Source organism: Amphibalanus amphitrite, unplaced genomic scaffold (genome assembly GCF_019059575.1).
Source record: "Amphibalanus amphitrite isolate SeventyFive unplaced genomic scaffold, NRLGWU_Aamphi_draft 000219F_arrow, whole genome shotgun sequence".
Classification (NCBI taxonomy): Eukaryota; Metazoa; Arthropoda; class Thecostraca; order Balanomorpha; family Balanidae; genus Amphibalanus; species Amphibalanus amphitrite.
The window spans coordinates 772,688-790,542 of record NW_024881714.1 but is presented as its reverse complement, the minus strand read 5'-3'; the positions used below and the strand labels follow the sequence as shown (position 1 = coordinate 790,542).

The following is a 17,855-nucleotide window of genomic DNA, read 5'->3' as shown; positions in this document are numbered from 1 at the left end:
AGAGTGGACCAGCTGATTGTCGGCTTTCTCACGGGCGGCGACAATAAAAACGTGATCTTATCCAGAGTAATAGCCGCACATTTGTGAGATAGATGGCCCTCCTGACGAGAGCAGTGATGCCAACTCATTCACGTGACATGACGAATTGCGAGCAGGTGTGCTTCGCATCACAGAGAGCGTGCAAATTCGCGGGACGAGCTCCCCCGCGTCCATGCATCATCAGTATGCCGAGCGGACACAGTCTGAGGCGGTATTCGGCCCGACACTATACGCTCGCGCCACGCGCCTCTCAGTACACGCGTATACGGCGGAGGGTGATGGGTACGATGCTGTCCTGTCATGTGACAGGGGCACAGAGGCGGTGCTGGAGGCCTACCCCGTAATGTGACAGGGGGGGGGGGGCGGCGAATGGCGACGTTTCCGGGTTTTCGTCTCATAAGGCCCTGGCTGCCGTGATAGCACTGACTGTGAGACGAATTGCCCCTGTGAGTCTGTACGTGCGTTAATTTTCCGCCCAGTCTAGGAGGTCGGAATGATAAAGAAATGTAGTTTTTCTCCTATATACAAACGGTGTCTCGAGGCAGCCAGATTTGAAGCATGGTTTGAAGCATGGTTCTAGCTTTGTGAACACATTTGATCTCGGGTCAGGCTAACAGCCATACAAAACGGCCATGAGCTTAAGTTTCGAATAACTTCGAAAGCAAACGCAAGGATTGAATCAGGTCGCACACGACGTCTTGGCCTCTAACTGAGGCCAAATGAAACTAACCTCGACTAACCCTGGAAAATTATTCCCCCACCCAAAACAAAACGCTGTCGGACTGGCAAAAAAAACATTTTCTTGCAAGAAAATGTTTTTTTTGCCAGTCCGACAGCGTTTTGTTTTGAAAAAAAGAACATTTTCTTGCAACAAAATGTTTTTTTTGCCAGTCCGACAGCGTTTTGTTTTGGGTGGGGGAATAATTTTCCAAAAGGAGTCGAGGTTAGTTTCATTTGGCCTCAGTTAGAGGCCAAGACGTCGTGTGCGACCTGATTCAATCCTTGCGTTTGCTTTCGAAGTTATACTAAGCTTAAGCTCATGGTCGTTTTTGGAAAGAACAGTTCCTTTGAAAGGGCAGTCCTGCCATGCCTTGAATGTGTGACGTTTGATTTTAGGAAAACAAAGAAGAGGCATGATCTCATACATTCTTCTGTGGGCAGAAGCACGGCAGCATTATGTTTTTAGTGTCCTCATCTAACCACTCTAATGTGTTCTATCCATTTCTGCTAGCCGGCGAGCTTGTCTACAGGCATTCAACCTGCCCATATTCCGCAGCCCATCCGAGTTACGCAGTCCAGTCCTACCGGGGAAGGACAGCTCAGCTTGATCGGTTCAACGACCTGCACCCTCTGCACGCCATCTGACTGATATCAAACCGTAAAAGTACGTGCGTGCCCTATCAGACCAAGGTCGGCCGCCGCCCGCGTTCCCCGACCCTCCGATATTTTCACCGCTAGATGTCAGCAGTGTGGCGCGCCCCGACCCGTCCCGCCCGTCACGGCGCGGTGTCTGAGCGTCTGCAGCCGGCCGGTCAGTCCCGTTGGGGCGAGCGCTGGGTGCGCCGGTGGCCGGTCCGAGTGTCCAACAGGAAGACTCCAAGGCGACGGCGTGCCCTCAGGTCGCTCACCAGTGTCCCGTGCTGTCCCACACCCCGGCGGGTAGAGAGATAAGATGTGTGACCTGCACTCGAACTGTCCCACTGTGACTATGCTGGAGAGGGCTAACGTGACGCCCAGTAGCGCCGGCGAGGACTTGGCTCTGCCGCCCGGCTTCATGACTCTCAGTGAGGAGGAGTACCGGAAAACGATCCGCCAGTGTCCCATTGAGCGCTACTACGAAGTCTCGCAGACGCCAATTTCAACGTAAGTACCGCATTAATTTAATTGTTGCTTAAATGTTGTGTAAACGGTGATTGTGGTAACGGTGAAGGAAGTGATTGTTTCTCACGCACACAAAACGACAGTTCGTTGAGCCGCATTGCTTTAATCAGCCATTATTTACGAAAAACATCTTTGCATGGCTTATTTACGAAGCAGAATACAAATAACGTATACCTACCGGACGACCTCAATGAATCGGTCTCGGTGTTCTTCTCCATTCAAAACAAAATAGCTGAACGAAACACAGAGCATCACAGCACACCGGTCACACACAACCACATACCTAAGCGCTCTTACATCCGTTTGGAGCGGTACCTGGCCGTGCCCCAGCCGCGGTGTCTTTGTGGGGTACGTGTTGTCATTTGCGATCGTGCAGTAACTGATCTCGGACATAACGGTTCGGCTAGCGCCGCCACATTAAACCACGGCCATTCGATGGGCCACCGGTCCGGCTCGTTTTTTGGCAGCTTAAACCCGACGTAGAACATTACAGACCATTAACTTTCAGTCGTATGAAACGGGGGGAAATCACTCTCAGCCGTTTGTCAGCTAGGCGAAAGAGCCAGTGCTCCCCATTTCCGAAAAGTTATGTTATTGTTATCTTACATATCACAACATCAGTGTGCTCAAATATTTTAATGCTTTTAAACATAAATCATAATGTTGCATGCTGAAATAAAACTGTGACGAAGAAAAACTAAAGGAAAACACGTTCATGTACCTACTTTTATTTTGATCCGCGTGTAGCTTGCTGTCCGTTTTACCTTCCGTTGTTTTTGTTGTCAGCGACATCGTTCCTTAAGCACGTGCCCCGGATCTCTCTTGACATGACTGGCCGGTGTCGGCGAACATTTTCCTCCATATGGTGTTGTAGCTGTGGAATGAAACGGGCATGGGATGCGTTTTGGGAATACCCTGGGCGTACCACAGCTACGCCTGTTAAGTGTTTAGACATAAAACATGTTGCGTTGCCGATATCAAGCATACCGCGTTTTGTTGATATTTCGAAGGATATTGCACTATTGCAGCTACCCATATGAGCGTTAACTCATAGCTCAAAGCGATTATGAGAAATCAAAAATATATTATGCTGTTTTGCCCAGCTTCCATTAGTTATCGCGTGCATATCTATATACATATATGATATCAATGCATATCTGTATCTACATATACCTGTAGAACGTATACGTCCTACATGCATGTAGTACTTCAAAGCTCATCACTGTCAGGAGTATTGTGCAATGAAACTCTCCATTAGGCACTGATTGCTGTCATTAATGCTTATTCATTCTAACGTGCCTTTAGCACCGCGAACTCATAACTGTTGACGACTACGTCTTGGTTACGATCTAAGGAGGTGGTCGGCCTTTGTCCAAATATCAAAACATCCTCGGCTGTATAGCGTTATCAGCTATTCCAAAAGTCGACCAGAGGTGATTGTGGCATACATTCACACGGCTGCTTTCATTCCGATACGAAATGAGCTGGCGAGGAGAGGACAAGCCATGAGGCAATCGTCGACTCCATGCGGGGCGCGCGGGGCTGCGCGGCGGCCGCCCTGTTCCAGCGTTTCGCCACAGCCGGGTCCGGGTCCGCGGGTCCCGACAACGGCCCACACCACATGATGAATCGGCCTCCAAACACACTGATGCATCGGTCACAGAACTGCTCCCCAAATGGCGTCCATCTCTCTGGGTGCCCACCGATGAGTGGCGGACAATGGTTATGTAACATTTACCGTCAGGTCTCGGTACGGCACTCAGAGGGCACGGTGCGCGAGGCGCGCTGGCCACAGGCAGGCCGCGGTGACAGCGGTTGTCACCGTGCCAGACACTGTTATGATTGCGGGTGTTGACAGCCCGACAGTGTTCGTCTCGTATCGAGACCGGCGATGAACACAAGATTGCAATGTAGAACGTCACTCACGTGCGTCCAGGTAACTGGTGAGGGAAGTGCAGCCTAACGGAATGCAGCTTTTTGACAGGCGTGACAAGTGGTGGATATGGAATGGACAGGCGGCCGAGTGTTGCAGTCCACACACAAACACATCGTTCCTGATAATGCTGGATCTTTTCATGCCTACTTATGGGCGAGTGCATGCTTTTAAAAATGGGAGACGATCTAAAAATAACAAATAGAGGCAAACAATGAAAAATTAATACTGAGGCGTTTTTATGTATAACTAAATTGTAGGTGTTTTACGATGACAAATTACGATGTCTTCGTTTTCCATGACGTAACTAATTTCTCGAATATTGGCGCGCAAAAATGTTTGGCGGAAAATAAATTTGCAATGATTTATGCTCAAAGGTTGGATTTTTATCGCGGCATTTTCACTTGATATTCTGATTAAGAGCTGTGCTCGAAACTATCAATAAACAAATGTTTTGCTCTAACTTTTTAAACTACGATTATTAGTCTATTGATCTAAAATTCTCTATGAAATCTGTCAATTTCCACTCACCAATGTAGAACGTGAAAATATTTCTAACGAAGCGTGTACTTAAAATCCAGCCTTCTGCTTCGTGAAATTTGTCCCGTCCCGTGTCCCGTAACGCCAAAGCCAAGAGACAAAAAGCTTTTTCATTTTATGATGAAAATAACTCCAGAGACTGCGGCGCTTATCCACTACTGACTTCCGCGTCTTGTCCCACAAAGCAACGGAGTGTGAAGGTCGCCAGTGACCGGGTGCAGTGACCGAGTCAAGCTGCTAAGTCCAGTGACAGGCACCGCTCACGCAGGAGCGTGTTAGCTGCTAGAAACTCTGCCGACTCCCCCCTCCAACACTGCACGCCCCCTCCCCCGCCCCGGCACTAGACGATTAGCACGTGATGGCTCGCCAGATTGCCGTACGACCCTCCATTACGAGCGATCATTCCTCGCGGCGCGGCCGGCACACCGGCCTTAGCTACATCTCCGGTCACGACCTAACTTCTGAGCGCTTCCGCCTCCATCTCGCCCTGGAACTCACACCTGGGGTATTATCCGGCAGCTGCTCGCACGAGAGATCAATGTTGCGTGGCCATGCACGCCTTGTTGAACCGAAAATCGCCGGACTGATCACTGGCGGAAGGCACGAGGTTCTATGAAACAACCGATTCTTATCACACCTCGTCTCTATGAATGAGCCGGTGTGCTGGGGGGCTTAGGGAGCTCTGCCGTGAGCCGCGAGGACCTTGTGGCCTTCCTGGGTCTCACTCCGCCTCTGGGTGGCCGTCCTCCGGGTACTACGTCGTCCAGGAACAAAAATGTGCCGACGTCTCGGCCTGACCGTGTCAGGAATGCCAGTCGGACAAACTGACAGGCGCACTGACAGGGCAAAAAGGAAGTGGCCCGCCCGAGGGGCTATCTGATATCGGATCGGACGGGGGTCGCCGGGCGACTCGTGACCGGCGCAGCCTCCCCCGGTCGCGCGCCCCCTGTCCCAGCCCGTCAGCGGGTCAGGGCTCGCCGACCCGGCTGGGATAGGGCATTTCCGGCGGCCGGCAAGGCTGCTGGCCGCCCTCCGCCCCTGATACGGTCTCCGAGCCCCGGCTCGCCACCACCCTGTCTCCGATAACATGACGGCCATTGCTCTTCCCCTGGGCGGGCACCTGGATCCTCTGCCCCGTGGGCGGATGGTGCATAGATGCTGAGCGTCCCAGGTCCCTGCATGTATATTGTATACAAACGCTTTTTAATTAATGACTTTTAAGCCGAGCTCACAGCAGTCCTAGAAAGAGTTTTGGGTGTCTCCGAAATTCGAGTATGAAGCATATCATCATAGATCACCGGAGTCTGTAACGGTTATTTTTTATTTTGCAGAAAGGAAATAAATAAATTTCAAAAAAGTATGAAAGCCATTTAGGCGTTATTGGGTGTGTGCACACAACTCTCTGGCCTAAAATATGTCTTTAATACGCTTTACGTATAAAATAGATTAGATACTGATTCCTGTGTTCGTGGAACCATGCCTACCTACTGTTAACGCCAGACCCCTTGAGACCCTAATTTTTCGCGATTACTTTTAAATGCGTGAAGGAATTTCAACCAAGCTCAGGACATGGCCGTTTCAAGACAGGCCGAAACTTTTACAATTTAGATATTTTATCGCCATTTCAATATTTCAGGCACTTGTCATTGACTCGTAATGTTAAATTTCGAGCAAGATTTTCATCCGGTGTGTAGAGGCTATCACCAGTCAGTCTGTGATACGTTATGACGTCACAGCTAAGCCCCGCCTCTGTGATCTTGGCCTGCGGCGGTTTCGGGCCGGCGCGCGGTCACTCTCGCTGTGGCGGGGAGCGGGGACGGTCGAGCGGTGCCGAAAGCCGGCGGAGTTGTGCGTAGCTTCTTGGCTGACAGTGCCCAGAGAGCGACATGATGACTAAGGAGTCATAAATGCTCAATGCGCATTGCTTCTACAATGCTGATATGTTCGCTGATATATATTTTTTTTTATAAGCTGCATATGACGGGCAGATGGCATATAACTGACATAAGGTTAGGAAATATTCACCTGTATTTAAAGCCTATGGCGTTGCAGATAATGCGATAATGGGATGTCGGATGTCACCAAGTAGCTGCCGATTTGTACATCGCTATGCAACCATCGAACAACGCAATAATAAGTTAATTGCCTGAGCTTCACATCATACGGCTCGCTCGTATTTCAAACAGATACCCTACATCGAAAATCGTATTTGTTAGGAATCGTTAACGTTTGTTCGAAGCACGACTGAGTAGTAGGTTGAGGAGTGATGGTCCTCTTGGTCCTATATACAAGAGTCAACAAGAGCCTAACATTTACTTGACCGTCTGCTGCAATTGACTCATAGCACGTGAAGCGTCAGCGAAATTCATAGTCCTTCACAGACGGCAGGGGTGTCGTTTGTACAGAGGTCGCTGATGGGCACGGGTCAATGCCGCAGTCGTGGGCGGAGCCTAATGTCATATGACGTAGAAAGCCTCTATCCAGGATGGAAAAACAGTTAACATTACGAGTCAATGACAAGTGCCTGAAATATTGAAATGGCGATAAAATATCTAAATTGTAAAAGTTTCGGCCTGTCTTGAAACGGCCATGTCCTGAGCTTGGTTGAAATTTCTCCACGCATTTAAAAATAATCGCGAAAAATTAGGGTCTCAAGGGGTCTGGCGTTAACAGTAGGCTGATCAAAAACTCACTTCAATATCAGCATCCATCAGCATATGTAAATGTGGTCGATATCCAAAGCCCTTGCAGCCCAGGTCCTCAGCTATAGAACCGCTATCTGTCTACATGTTGACAAGGTTGTCTGCCCCCTGTTAACTACACTAATCCACGTGTCGCCACCGGGCCGGTCACCGGGTCACTGATGACGTCATAAGACCATCGGCCGGAGCAGGCTCCCAGCTCCGATATGGTGCCGCAGAGGCCATTACGTCAAGCACTGACAGCATGGAGCGTGCCGAGGGATATTGTCTCCGCAAACCGCCGGCATACGGACTGGGATTACTGCGATGACCGCCTGCCGCTCCCTGGCAGACGCGTTCGTAAAAGTTGCGGCTACGAAAACGACGCCAGATGCATTTCAATTGTGGGATTCGCTGAATAAAAATTCCGATCAAACACAGCGCGATTAAGGTCTCAGGATGTTGGGAAACAAAATGTCCTTCATGAGCTAGGCATAATGAAGTTAAGACCGTATTACGCGCAGTAAAATATAAAGTATCCTTTGTCTCCATCCATTGGAAAATTACAAGCATTTTAATGCTTTAACTTTTATTCATTATGTAGCAACGGGGTTTATCGCATCGACACTAACTGTCGAAGGCTTGTGACATCGGGCCTCTTGTGTTCAAATGCTTAACTGAAAATCTTCTCTCTAATTCCATCAATGTTGTTGTTGTTGTTTTCCCCGGAGTCCACCGGTGGTACATATATTTAATCATCAACGAAAGAAGCATTTGAGATCAGCATCGGGAGATTGAGTGAAACGTGAATCAATAAATGGCGCTGCATAGGGCTAAAGGTGAGGATAGGATTTGTTTAACAGTTAGAATTGATTAGAAGAGTGCAGAAGATTAGTGGTTAGAAGGTTGGGAGGCAGCACCATTTATGATACGATCACAGAAACACAGGACTACAGAGGCCACCATCCATCTCGAACTGGGTTTGTCAGACAAAGCACATCCATGTTATACGCAACCGACTCAGAGACCCCCAGTTCTTTGAATAAACCTACATAGAGCTGCCACTGCTAAGCCAATGCAGGAGCGAGTTCAGATAGCATCCTTGCTGTTTATCACGGTGAGGGAGTGGATGCTTGGTGTGACACCTGAGAGGGTCACATCCCATCGAGAAGGATGCTCGGACCGCCGCCGTGCCGGGACCGGCCCCCGTCCATCAGCCTCCGGCGCCCGCCCGCCTCCTGCAACCCACGGCACCGCCACTGATTACACTTAATGGCTCCGGCACGGTCATAACTTACATTTAAATGTAACGGTAGCCCCGCCGAGCCGGCTTCCATCACATGAGACAGTTTGTCGAGCATAAACCATGACACTCATTACCAGAATTTGCATTGTTACCCTGCTGCCGTGTCCCCGGATCTGACTGTGACCCTGAGGTGCCGCTGCACTGCTCATCATCGCTCTATCTTATTCCGGCGCCTATCTTCTCTCTCAAGGTCCCAATTTCTCGTGTCCTGTCGGCGATGGACGGCGCAGAGGGGCGCTGCCGGCAGCGATCGCGGGGGTGACGAGAGGTCACAGTGGGGTCACGGTGGGGTGAGGGGTCAGCCAGGCCACGCACGCGCTGACGGCGTCCCTGCAGCTGCCTAATACGGTACAGCGTGAGGGGGGAGTCGCCCGCGCCTGTCCGGTCCTCCGTCGGACTGTGAATACTGAGGACAAACTGCTGTCAGCTCGCACGGGGTCGGCGAGCTGAGAGAGGTGCCTGAGCGGTGTTAGAATATCGAGATCACAGAGATTCGCCTGTTTTTTGGTTTTCTTAAGTGCTAAAAGCACAAGAAGAAGGTATATAAAATCCATTTAGATGAGTTATTTAGTTGGTTAGATGAGGACCCAGCATAAGCATACAACTCATGCATAGCATACCGTGGGCTATGAAGTCACATGCAAAAGTGACAAAAGTGAGACAAAAGTGACAGTGTCGTCTTTGCGAATGCCAAAGGGACAGGTGATGTGAGTAACATTAATTATGAAATTATACAAAATAAAAACTAAAAGCCACTTAGCCCGAGCCCGCTGCGTCTATACCGTCCGTCCCTCCCCTCCGGCGACTGACGGTCTTCGACCGTGCCCTGTGCTCGATCGGATCCGCCCCTCGTTATCAAATCGACAGTCGACTGGCACTGGTGAGCGCCTCTGCCCCGCTGCCGGGTCGTCTTCTCTCTCTCTCTCTCTCTCTCTCTCTCTCTCTCCCTCTCTCTCTCTCTCTCTCTCTCTCTCTCTCTCTCTCTCTCTCTCTCTCTCTCTCTCTATTTCTCTCTTTCTCTCTTTCTCTCTCTCTCTTTCTCTCTTTCTCTCTCTCTCTCTCTCTCTCTCTCTCTCCTCTCCCTCTATTCCCCTCTCCTGTCAAGAGTCATGGAACCTCTCAGGACCGTTATCCCCCAGGTAATCGGTTCAGAGCAAGCCAGAACGATCCGTTTTATCCCTACGGAGCCCGCTATCCTTCTAGCCGTCGGACATTTCAGTCCTACTTTGAACCGAGCGGTGACTCGACCAGTGACTCAGTAACCCGGCCAGTGACTCGGCGGTGAGACAGACCGTGACTCAGCGTGGTCCCTCTCTGCGGGTGTTGATTAGAAATGAGTCCGTGACGACCCACGGAAGCCAGCCGCCACGCAAACAGCAATTAAATCCGGAGAAGAACGGCAGGAAAAAGCTCATCTGCTACTAGGCGACACCCGGGGTGAAAAACTCGTTCGGCCCGATAGGAGGGACGAAGAGAGTACGTACAGGCTGTTGTCAAGTGAAGGTTTGAAGTGGATATACTCGCGATTTCATACGTATCTCATTATTATATTATACACAAATTATTCTTAGTTGATGAGACAAGTAACCCGAAGCGCTATAAGAAGAAGGTTTGTGTTATCATTCTTCATTGGTGCACGATGTGTTTACAAATCAAACGGCCTTATTTCTCGGCACTTGTGTGTCATTGTCGATATGTGCCTCCTACTCTGTAACATATCAGCCAGATCTGGATACCATAAATAGACGAATTGCAGTGGCATCGATCGGATTTCAAACAGGGTCGCAGGAAATGTCGACTATTAGTTAGTGATTGCCTCCTGACACGCAATGCCGCAAACGCGGTACACTTTGGTCGATTTTTGACCACTCAAAGTCGTGGTGGCCATTCGGAGAGATATATCAAATGCGGTCCTTGCGAGCAGGATGCCACAAAGTCGTGGCCTTCTTACCAAAACGAGATGAAAATATGCCAAGAACGTCAGCTTCTTCAATTCCATGGGACGGTCACGTGGCGGTCACGTGTTCGTCACGTGCGTTGTGCACTGTGCACCATCCCAGCGCACGGCGCGGACAAAAGTGGCCGTTGTCGCCGCGCCGAGAGTGAGTCGGTTGGCCGCTCCTTGTTGCCATGGGTGCGACGACGCGCCTTGTGCAACTCTGCAGGCTGTAGACGCGGGGAGGGGAGGGGAGGTGTCGGTGGCCGGTGCTGACCGCCCGACGCGTGTGTACATGACTGATACCGGCGGCCGCGCCGCCCTGTTGTGGGTGTACCGGCTGTAACTTGTTACTATCATGTAAATGTCGACCATCCATATCGGGCGAAATGACGCTCACGACTGACCCCTTTTTATTCATGAGTTCCCTGAGGGCGTAGACGATTATTAATCAAAGGAAAAGAACAGAGTTCTGTACCGATATGGCATGACAAAATTACACACCACTGAGCTTTCACCATACGTTCAGATGCAATATGAACGAGCTTCTGTCTCATTTGTGTGTCAGCGCAGTACATTTTTCTTTGGCACACTTTATTCGTCGAGATATATTGAATCGCTGTCCTCTAAATAGCCTGAGTTGTAATTTTCGTGTTTAAAGTTATCGTTGTTCATGGGCATTGAGGGTTGGTGAAGTGATTGGTCGTTTGCCAGGTTTATATCGGCCACCGCTCTGTATTTTTGCCACTTGGTAACAGACATCAGACGTGCTAGACGTCCCGTGGATCATACTGGTTAGCCTGCCACTCCTACCCCCACCAACCTGACCTGACGGCAGCGGGTGTGGAGAAAGTTATTGCCACCTCGTCATGGGTAGACCATGCACCCGCTCATTGTTGACCGTACGGTAAATATCGATACATTAGCTCGGCGCGGCGGAACATTTATCAGACACCGCTACCCGGGCCCGCCCCGTCTGACAGTGCTCGCAGTCCTGCTACAAATGAATGGACTCTTATCTGCAACCGATGGGAAGCGGCCGGATTCCGGCCGACCGTATTCGGCGCTGCGCCCTCGATCGGCTTTGTTCGACGGAAAAACGAGCGCGGCTTCGCTCGGCGAGTTCCTTTATCGATGCCTCGGACGGCCGTTCGCGTGAGGTGGTGAGCGTCGCCCACTTGATCGTGGAAATGCGAATCGAATCTGGCTTGCATGTGATAAGCTGTTAAAAATTCCGTGTAGCTGAACGCAACGGGAGCATTGACACGGAACAGTAGACGTTACTGCTAGTGCCCATGTGAAACATTTGGAAAATTTGATGTATTTTTAGCAGGCTGAGTGAAAATGCCCTTTTCAGCAACCGTTTAGGTGGGTACGCATTTTTTTGCGCGTGCGCATTTGCGTACATACTTCTTCCGTACGTACTTTAGCGTTATGAACTTTTGTCTTCATATCACCCGTTCAAACCGCCGAGTTTTTTTTTTGCATAGTCGAGGGGACGTGAACAATGGTGAGTCAATACGGCGCCGCGACATAGTCATAATGTGTTGTGCTTAGGAGTCAACACGGAACCGGACTCGAGTCAAGGTGTCGTGCTGTGGAGTCGGCACGGAGCGGAGCCTCAGGCTGTGCTGTTGACTCGGCTTCGTGCTGGGACAATAGCGGCAGCATGTGGCAGGTGTCGCTGTAACCGGCGGCAGATTGGAGCTTCAGGTGCCGAGCAGGAACACTACTGGCGGTCGCACGTTTGATGCATCCACATGCAGAGTTATAAATAGCTTCAGTAATTTGTAGCCGCGGCGCTAAGCTGTATAGAGGCACCGCAACCTGTTCACCGGTGTTAGTATATGTCACACTCGAATTACAAACATGCATGTTAAGTCCGGGAATGCGGCCTCAAACAAGCTCAGGCGGACTTCGTGCCATGTATGGCGGATAATCCACGATGTTTGAGACTCCACCGAGCATCCTAGTACGTGTCTATAGCCACTTATTGTCTGTCAGTATTCGCGGACACAAACAAACGACGTGGTGTCGCGCTTTAGACCAAAGCGGCATCGCTGGGATCGCATCGACTCGCCATGGAATGGAACGGTATGAAAGTCATGAGCTCGGGTCGTCTGTGTCAACGATGCACAGTGAACACAGCCTACGTTGTATGCGGCTTCTAAATGAGGCACTGCTGCTGTTTGACCTGACCTGTCAGTCCCAGCCAGCCGGTCAGATACCAGTCACTTACTTTAATGTTAACACTTTAAATGCCTTTTCACTTCTATTTCGTGAGAGTTCACTTTTTCCGGTTAGCTTCGGCCCGCTGGAAATGGTGGACGGTGACTTCACAGTGCGACTAACTCATCCACTTGAACTGCATTCATCATTGACTTACTCACCGAACGTATATTGTCGTTTCTGGTAATTGTCAAGACACATGCATTACGTATGCGTTTTCAGACATTCGCAGAATATGTTCTGGCACATCCGTCGAATCACCAGTGCCTTGAACTTTGAGTCAAGTTTCGCGTTTCACTGCAGCACTCGTGATGAGTCAGTCGACTGCACTTTACTGACTCAAAGAGTCATGATTGGTCAGGCTTGCGGCTCGTCGCGTGCCAACGGAGACACTGACAGAACACTAAAAAAGGACGGTGCCAAAACATCAAAAATGTGTCATGCTGCCGTTGATTATAGAGGTTGGCTGCGCCGGATTCACCGTATAAGGCGGCGTATTGACATGTGATGGAAGCAACTGTTGCACTTAAATCATTGACACACCCTCAAATTTGCAAGTTCTTCACGATCGCTTGTCAATTTTGTTTTTATTTGTCCGTTTCGAACGAGGGCATTGCGCTTATTTTCATTTTTGCACTTGTCACAGATATTGCGCAGAGTGTGACATCTGACCTGCAAACATCACATATTTCTTTGATATCAACACATACAATCAGATTTTTATAATTTTGACATTTCGTTGAACAACAGAGTTTTGTTACTGATGTCCTCTTTCGGAATTAAAGGCGCAGTGGGTAGTGACACGAGACATGTCAATGGTAGTGGCAAACAGTTATGTTGTTTGAAGTACTTTTTTCATGTATGAAGTATCGTGTAGAATGTAGTACGGTTACGTTTGACAAATTGAAGGTATCCGCTCACCTTCGTTTGTTAGTTATTGGGACACTTCGAAACCTATATTTTGACGTCCTTCCTGACAATCTTATTAATTGCTGGCTAATCATGTTCGGTAATTGATGCATGGTTAAGAGCATCAACAACGTGGTGCCGCATGGAAGATGAAGGGTTGCCGATTATGATTTGTTTGCCGATAACAGGAGGGGTCTTACCTCATCACTCAAACTGGCGTGAGAGTTATGATAGTTTTGATTACCGGATTAATAGCTGATAGCCGATATGGCGAACAGAGTTACAAGATTATCGCAGTGTTGAAGACATAGCGCTAAGCAGATCATAATTAATCTCATCGTAACATCTAAATCGTTATCTTCTGAGATCCTGTTGAGGCCTGTGCCAAGCCCATGACCTGGTTCGAACATGTTAATCCTACCTGTCGGATGCCAACTCAATAGATCGCTTGGGAATTCTAGCCCTACCAGCCTGAATATTCAGTGCGGGCCCTCACCCTTCAACTGCCTGCAGTCTGCAGATATCCACAAATATCAGCTCAACTAGCTCAACTATGCGTTTCTGGCCGGTGCGCGATGGTTAGCATGTGGATTGCGGATGTTTGAAACTGGTTTCTGCCTAAGGTATGCACATGCATTCCAAAGAATGCATCACATGCGCACAGTTATTGGGCATGCATGCCAACTAAGAATAATTTGAACGTTTCGGAATTAATGCCTGCAATTAAAGGCAAGGCATCATGGCCACTATCCTTGCATCTGTGTTTACTGCCGGCCTGCCGGCTTTAGGTCAATGGCCGGCGTGGCTGACCGGTATCACTCAACCGTTGTCTCAACTGCTGTCAGCACTCGGCGAAGCATTCGGGTACCTATTGGTCGTGTTAAATAGTTAGAATTGGGGACGGTTGTCCGGTGCTGACGGATGAATCGGCCGGTCGGTTGTGACTGGGGGCCGGCCACCCTGACAAGGGTTAATGGGGTCGCTGAGGTAGGAGGGACCAGGGGCGGTGCTGAACAACCCCCTCTCAATTGGCCGTCGGTGAGCGACATGAGGCTTCAGTAAAAAATAATGAGGCAACGGCAGTGGTCACCAGCCTAATCTGTTTTATAGTGGAACTTGCATACGATTATTGCTGGTTATCGGAGAAGTGGCATCATTACTATAACATAATCACTTTCCTTCAATATTTTTCGACATTCTCGCATAAATATTAAAGCTGGAAATGAGCCGTTTTTGTGACTGGCTAGGACTACAAAGTTTCAGCGATAAGGCAAGCTTAAAAATAGCAACACCTTTATCTATTCCGTTCTGGACCATGCTGACTAAAGCAAGAAAGTTGAATGTCTTCCAAATCCGCTCCAATTATCGGCCAAGAATCGCTCGCCATTCAGGTTTTCATTGAGTTTCATCAAATTGGTTTTACAGACTATTTTCAGTTTTTCCCTTTCTTTTTACTAATTGATAGTTAATCTGCAAGTGCCATATCACACGTTGATGCCACATCATATCACTGCAAGTGCCATGTCATCACTAAAGTGATCAGTTCCAATTTTTTTTTTTTCGATGAGGAAAGGTATGGGCACTGGACAGTTCCATGAAGGCTTTTCGTCATATCGTTCGATAATGCATCCTAAAACTGGACCACGCTTGCACGTCTTGGTATGATTTCGCATGGGCTCTATAAATTAGCATTTATCTTGCAGCGTTATGACCAATTATAGCCCGTTTGGCGTTCCCCGTGCCTGGACAGAACCAGTCCCTATAGTCGTGACCCCACCCAGGGGCCAAAGGCGATGCTGGCCGCGCAGAAAGTACTGCGTGACGCGCCTCGGACCGCCCCAAACGACGCAGTTGGCTCAGTGTGCACCCTTCTGACGTCAATGGAGGCAATTGAAGGGCCAAACAAGGCCAGATACTGGGCAGCGCCGGCCCTGATTCGTTCACATCTCGGACACCACATTAATCGCCGAGCCGATGAGAAGGTGGTGGGGTGCCCAGTGGAGGTGGGAGACTCTCTCAATCCTCTCTCCCTCTCGGACTCACACCAACCTACTTCAGGTCATGTGCTGTGTGCATCTTAATGTGCTGTGCCGCATGCCATCTCTAGCTTGCGTACAATATGCTTTTCCGTCGCTGCCCGTTGACGTTATTTCGTGTTCAGCTGTGAATTTGTAAACGTTAAACGTCTTTTCGAGGTCAGTTTGTTTCTAGGGGTTTGCGCTCTTAGGTTCTTACTGTTGCCGTTGGCCCTAACATTAGACGTATAGAACGCTTTTTGAGTATATATAGATTGACAATTGTTGATAAGCGTTTAGGAAGGCCTTTAAATTAAATATTCATTTGCTTTAAATTAAGAATAAAGTTAAAATTGAAAAAATGATATATAGCCCGACGTTTCGCATTTATTGCTTATTCATGGGCAACTGAGATACAGCACAATTTGGTCAACATACACATTAAAAATTCAAATATCATCATTGACAGCACGCTTTTCTATAAACATGTCTTTCACTAAACGATATCGTATCAGTTCGATCGATCGAATGCGTTTCTACGTACACGTCCGTTTATGCAAAGTTCGACCAGCCTAACGTAATCATCCTTTTCTGGAACTGGGAGTTGGACATCGTCCACTAGTCATAATACTTCTTGAAGGGCCCTAATGGCTCCATCATTTGGTACATTTGTAGAGACATGTTTCCAGCTGTGTTCCAATCACTTGGATCCCATAATCTGTCTAGCTTCCTTTTTAAGTTCATTTCAACTTCAGCTGATACTGCCTTCAGTCGATCTCTCAGATGTTCTGGAAGTTGCACATGGTTTCCAATGCGGTTCGACAAGATTACGTTCCTACTTTGCAAAGTCTTGATTGCATCTTCTAGATATGCTTTAGCTGCTGGAGTGAAATGCTGTTTCTTCTATTTCGGCTGTACTGGCGTCGAGGAAGGAAGAACTTTTTCCTCTATGCATCTTTGAAGAAACTATTCGTTCGATCGTTCGGTTTCATTTTTGGCTAACGTAAATTGCTTGTACTTAATTGGCTCTTCCATAATGTTCCATGACTAGTGGACGATGTCCAACTCCCAGTTCCAGAAAAGGATGATTATTGATTACGTTAGGCTGGTCGAACTTTGCATAAACGGACGTGTACGTAGAAACGCATTCGATCGATCGAACTGATACGATATCGTTTAGTGAAAGACATGTTTATAGAAAAGCGTGCTGTCAATGATGATATTTGAATTTTTAATGTGTGTATGTTGACCAAATTGTGCTGTATCTCAGTTGCCCATGAATAAGCAATAAATGCGAAACGTCGGGCTATATATCATTTTTTCAATTTTAACTTTATTCTTAATTTAAAGCAAATGAATATTTAATTTAAAGGCCTTCCTAAACGCTTATCAAGAACGCTTTTTACCAGGATAAGTATTTCTATAAAGAGAAAACAAAAGGTAGGGGAGAGTGGGGTAATTTGGCCGCTTTTTTTAGAAAACGATGTAACTAAAAATCGACAACACATTTCTGCATTTTCTCAGCGCTGACAGGTGTGGCATACATTTTACCTACTTTCTTGGACAGTAAACTTGAAATGATAGATTAACTACTTATATTGAAATTGTGACGTATTACAAAGGTCTGCAAAGCGGCCAAATTGCCCCACTAGCAGGGTTATTTGGCCGGGGGTGTGGGGCAATTTGGCCGGTGCTAGTTTGAGGCTCTGATTTTTGTTATAAGCGAGTCAGATTCACATTCAGCAATGACGTGTGTCCTACGACGCATTTGAAGCATTTTGGAGATGGCTCAGCCGTCACAGGGGTCGAAAATAGTCAAAAAAGCGGCTTTAGATGCGATGACAGTTTTTTACGAATAGCTTTTGAAATAATCAAGCTAGGCCAAAACTAAAAGTACCATCGTAATTCTCTCGTCATTCCGCATCGAAACATGTATGTGTTGACCTCGAGAGGTCAAGGTCAAAGCTTGGCTTCAGGTCACGCTACCTCAGGTCGCTTGACCTCAAGGTTACGTGAGTCCAAGGTCATCATGTATATCATTCGATGCGCCTTGACGAGCTGAACACAATGAGACCATTTGCGCGGCTGTATCTTTTTTCTGTAAGTATTTATTAGCAAAAAAGCGTTAGGTAACCTTTGATGACGTCACATGCCTTTACAGCTGTCCAATAGGAAATATGGCATCAAGGTAGTCAAAGTTGGTCGTGAATTATGTCCTTTATGGTATAATTGACCATGACAGCTCGGCCGGCCCAGCATAGTGACTCTGAGCGCGCCGGTCAAGTTGCCCCGCTAGTCCCGGCCAAATAACCCCACATTGCCATTCTGAAAATGTTTGTCTATAAAGTCGTCATGGATGTACAGAACTAGATGAAATTGCTCTTGG

General features: G+C 48.2%; 1 protein-coding gene across 1 annotated transcript in view; it reads left to right on the top strand.

The window, feature by feature from the left end:
• Positions 1-1,559: 1,559 nt before the first annotated feature.
• LOC122385451 (serine/threonine-protein kinase DDB_G0283821-like) overlaps positions 1,560-17,855 on the top strand; it is a 72,280-nt gene continuing 55,984 nt past the window's right edge. The window contains exon 1 of the mRNA XM_043373745.1: positions 1,560-1,902. Coding sequence (XP_043229680.1) covers positions 1,712-1,902 — 191 coding nt within the window. The 5' untranslated portion in view covers positions 1,560-1,711. The remainder of the gene's footprint in view (positions 1,903-17,855) is intronic.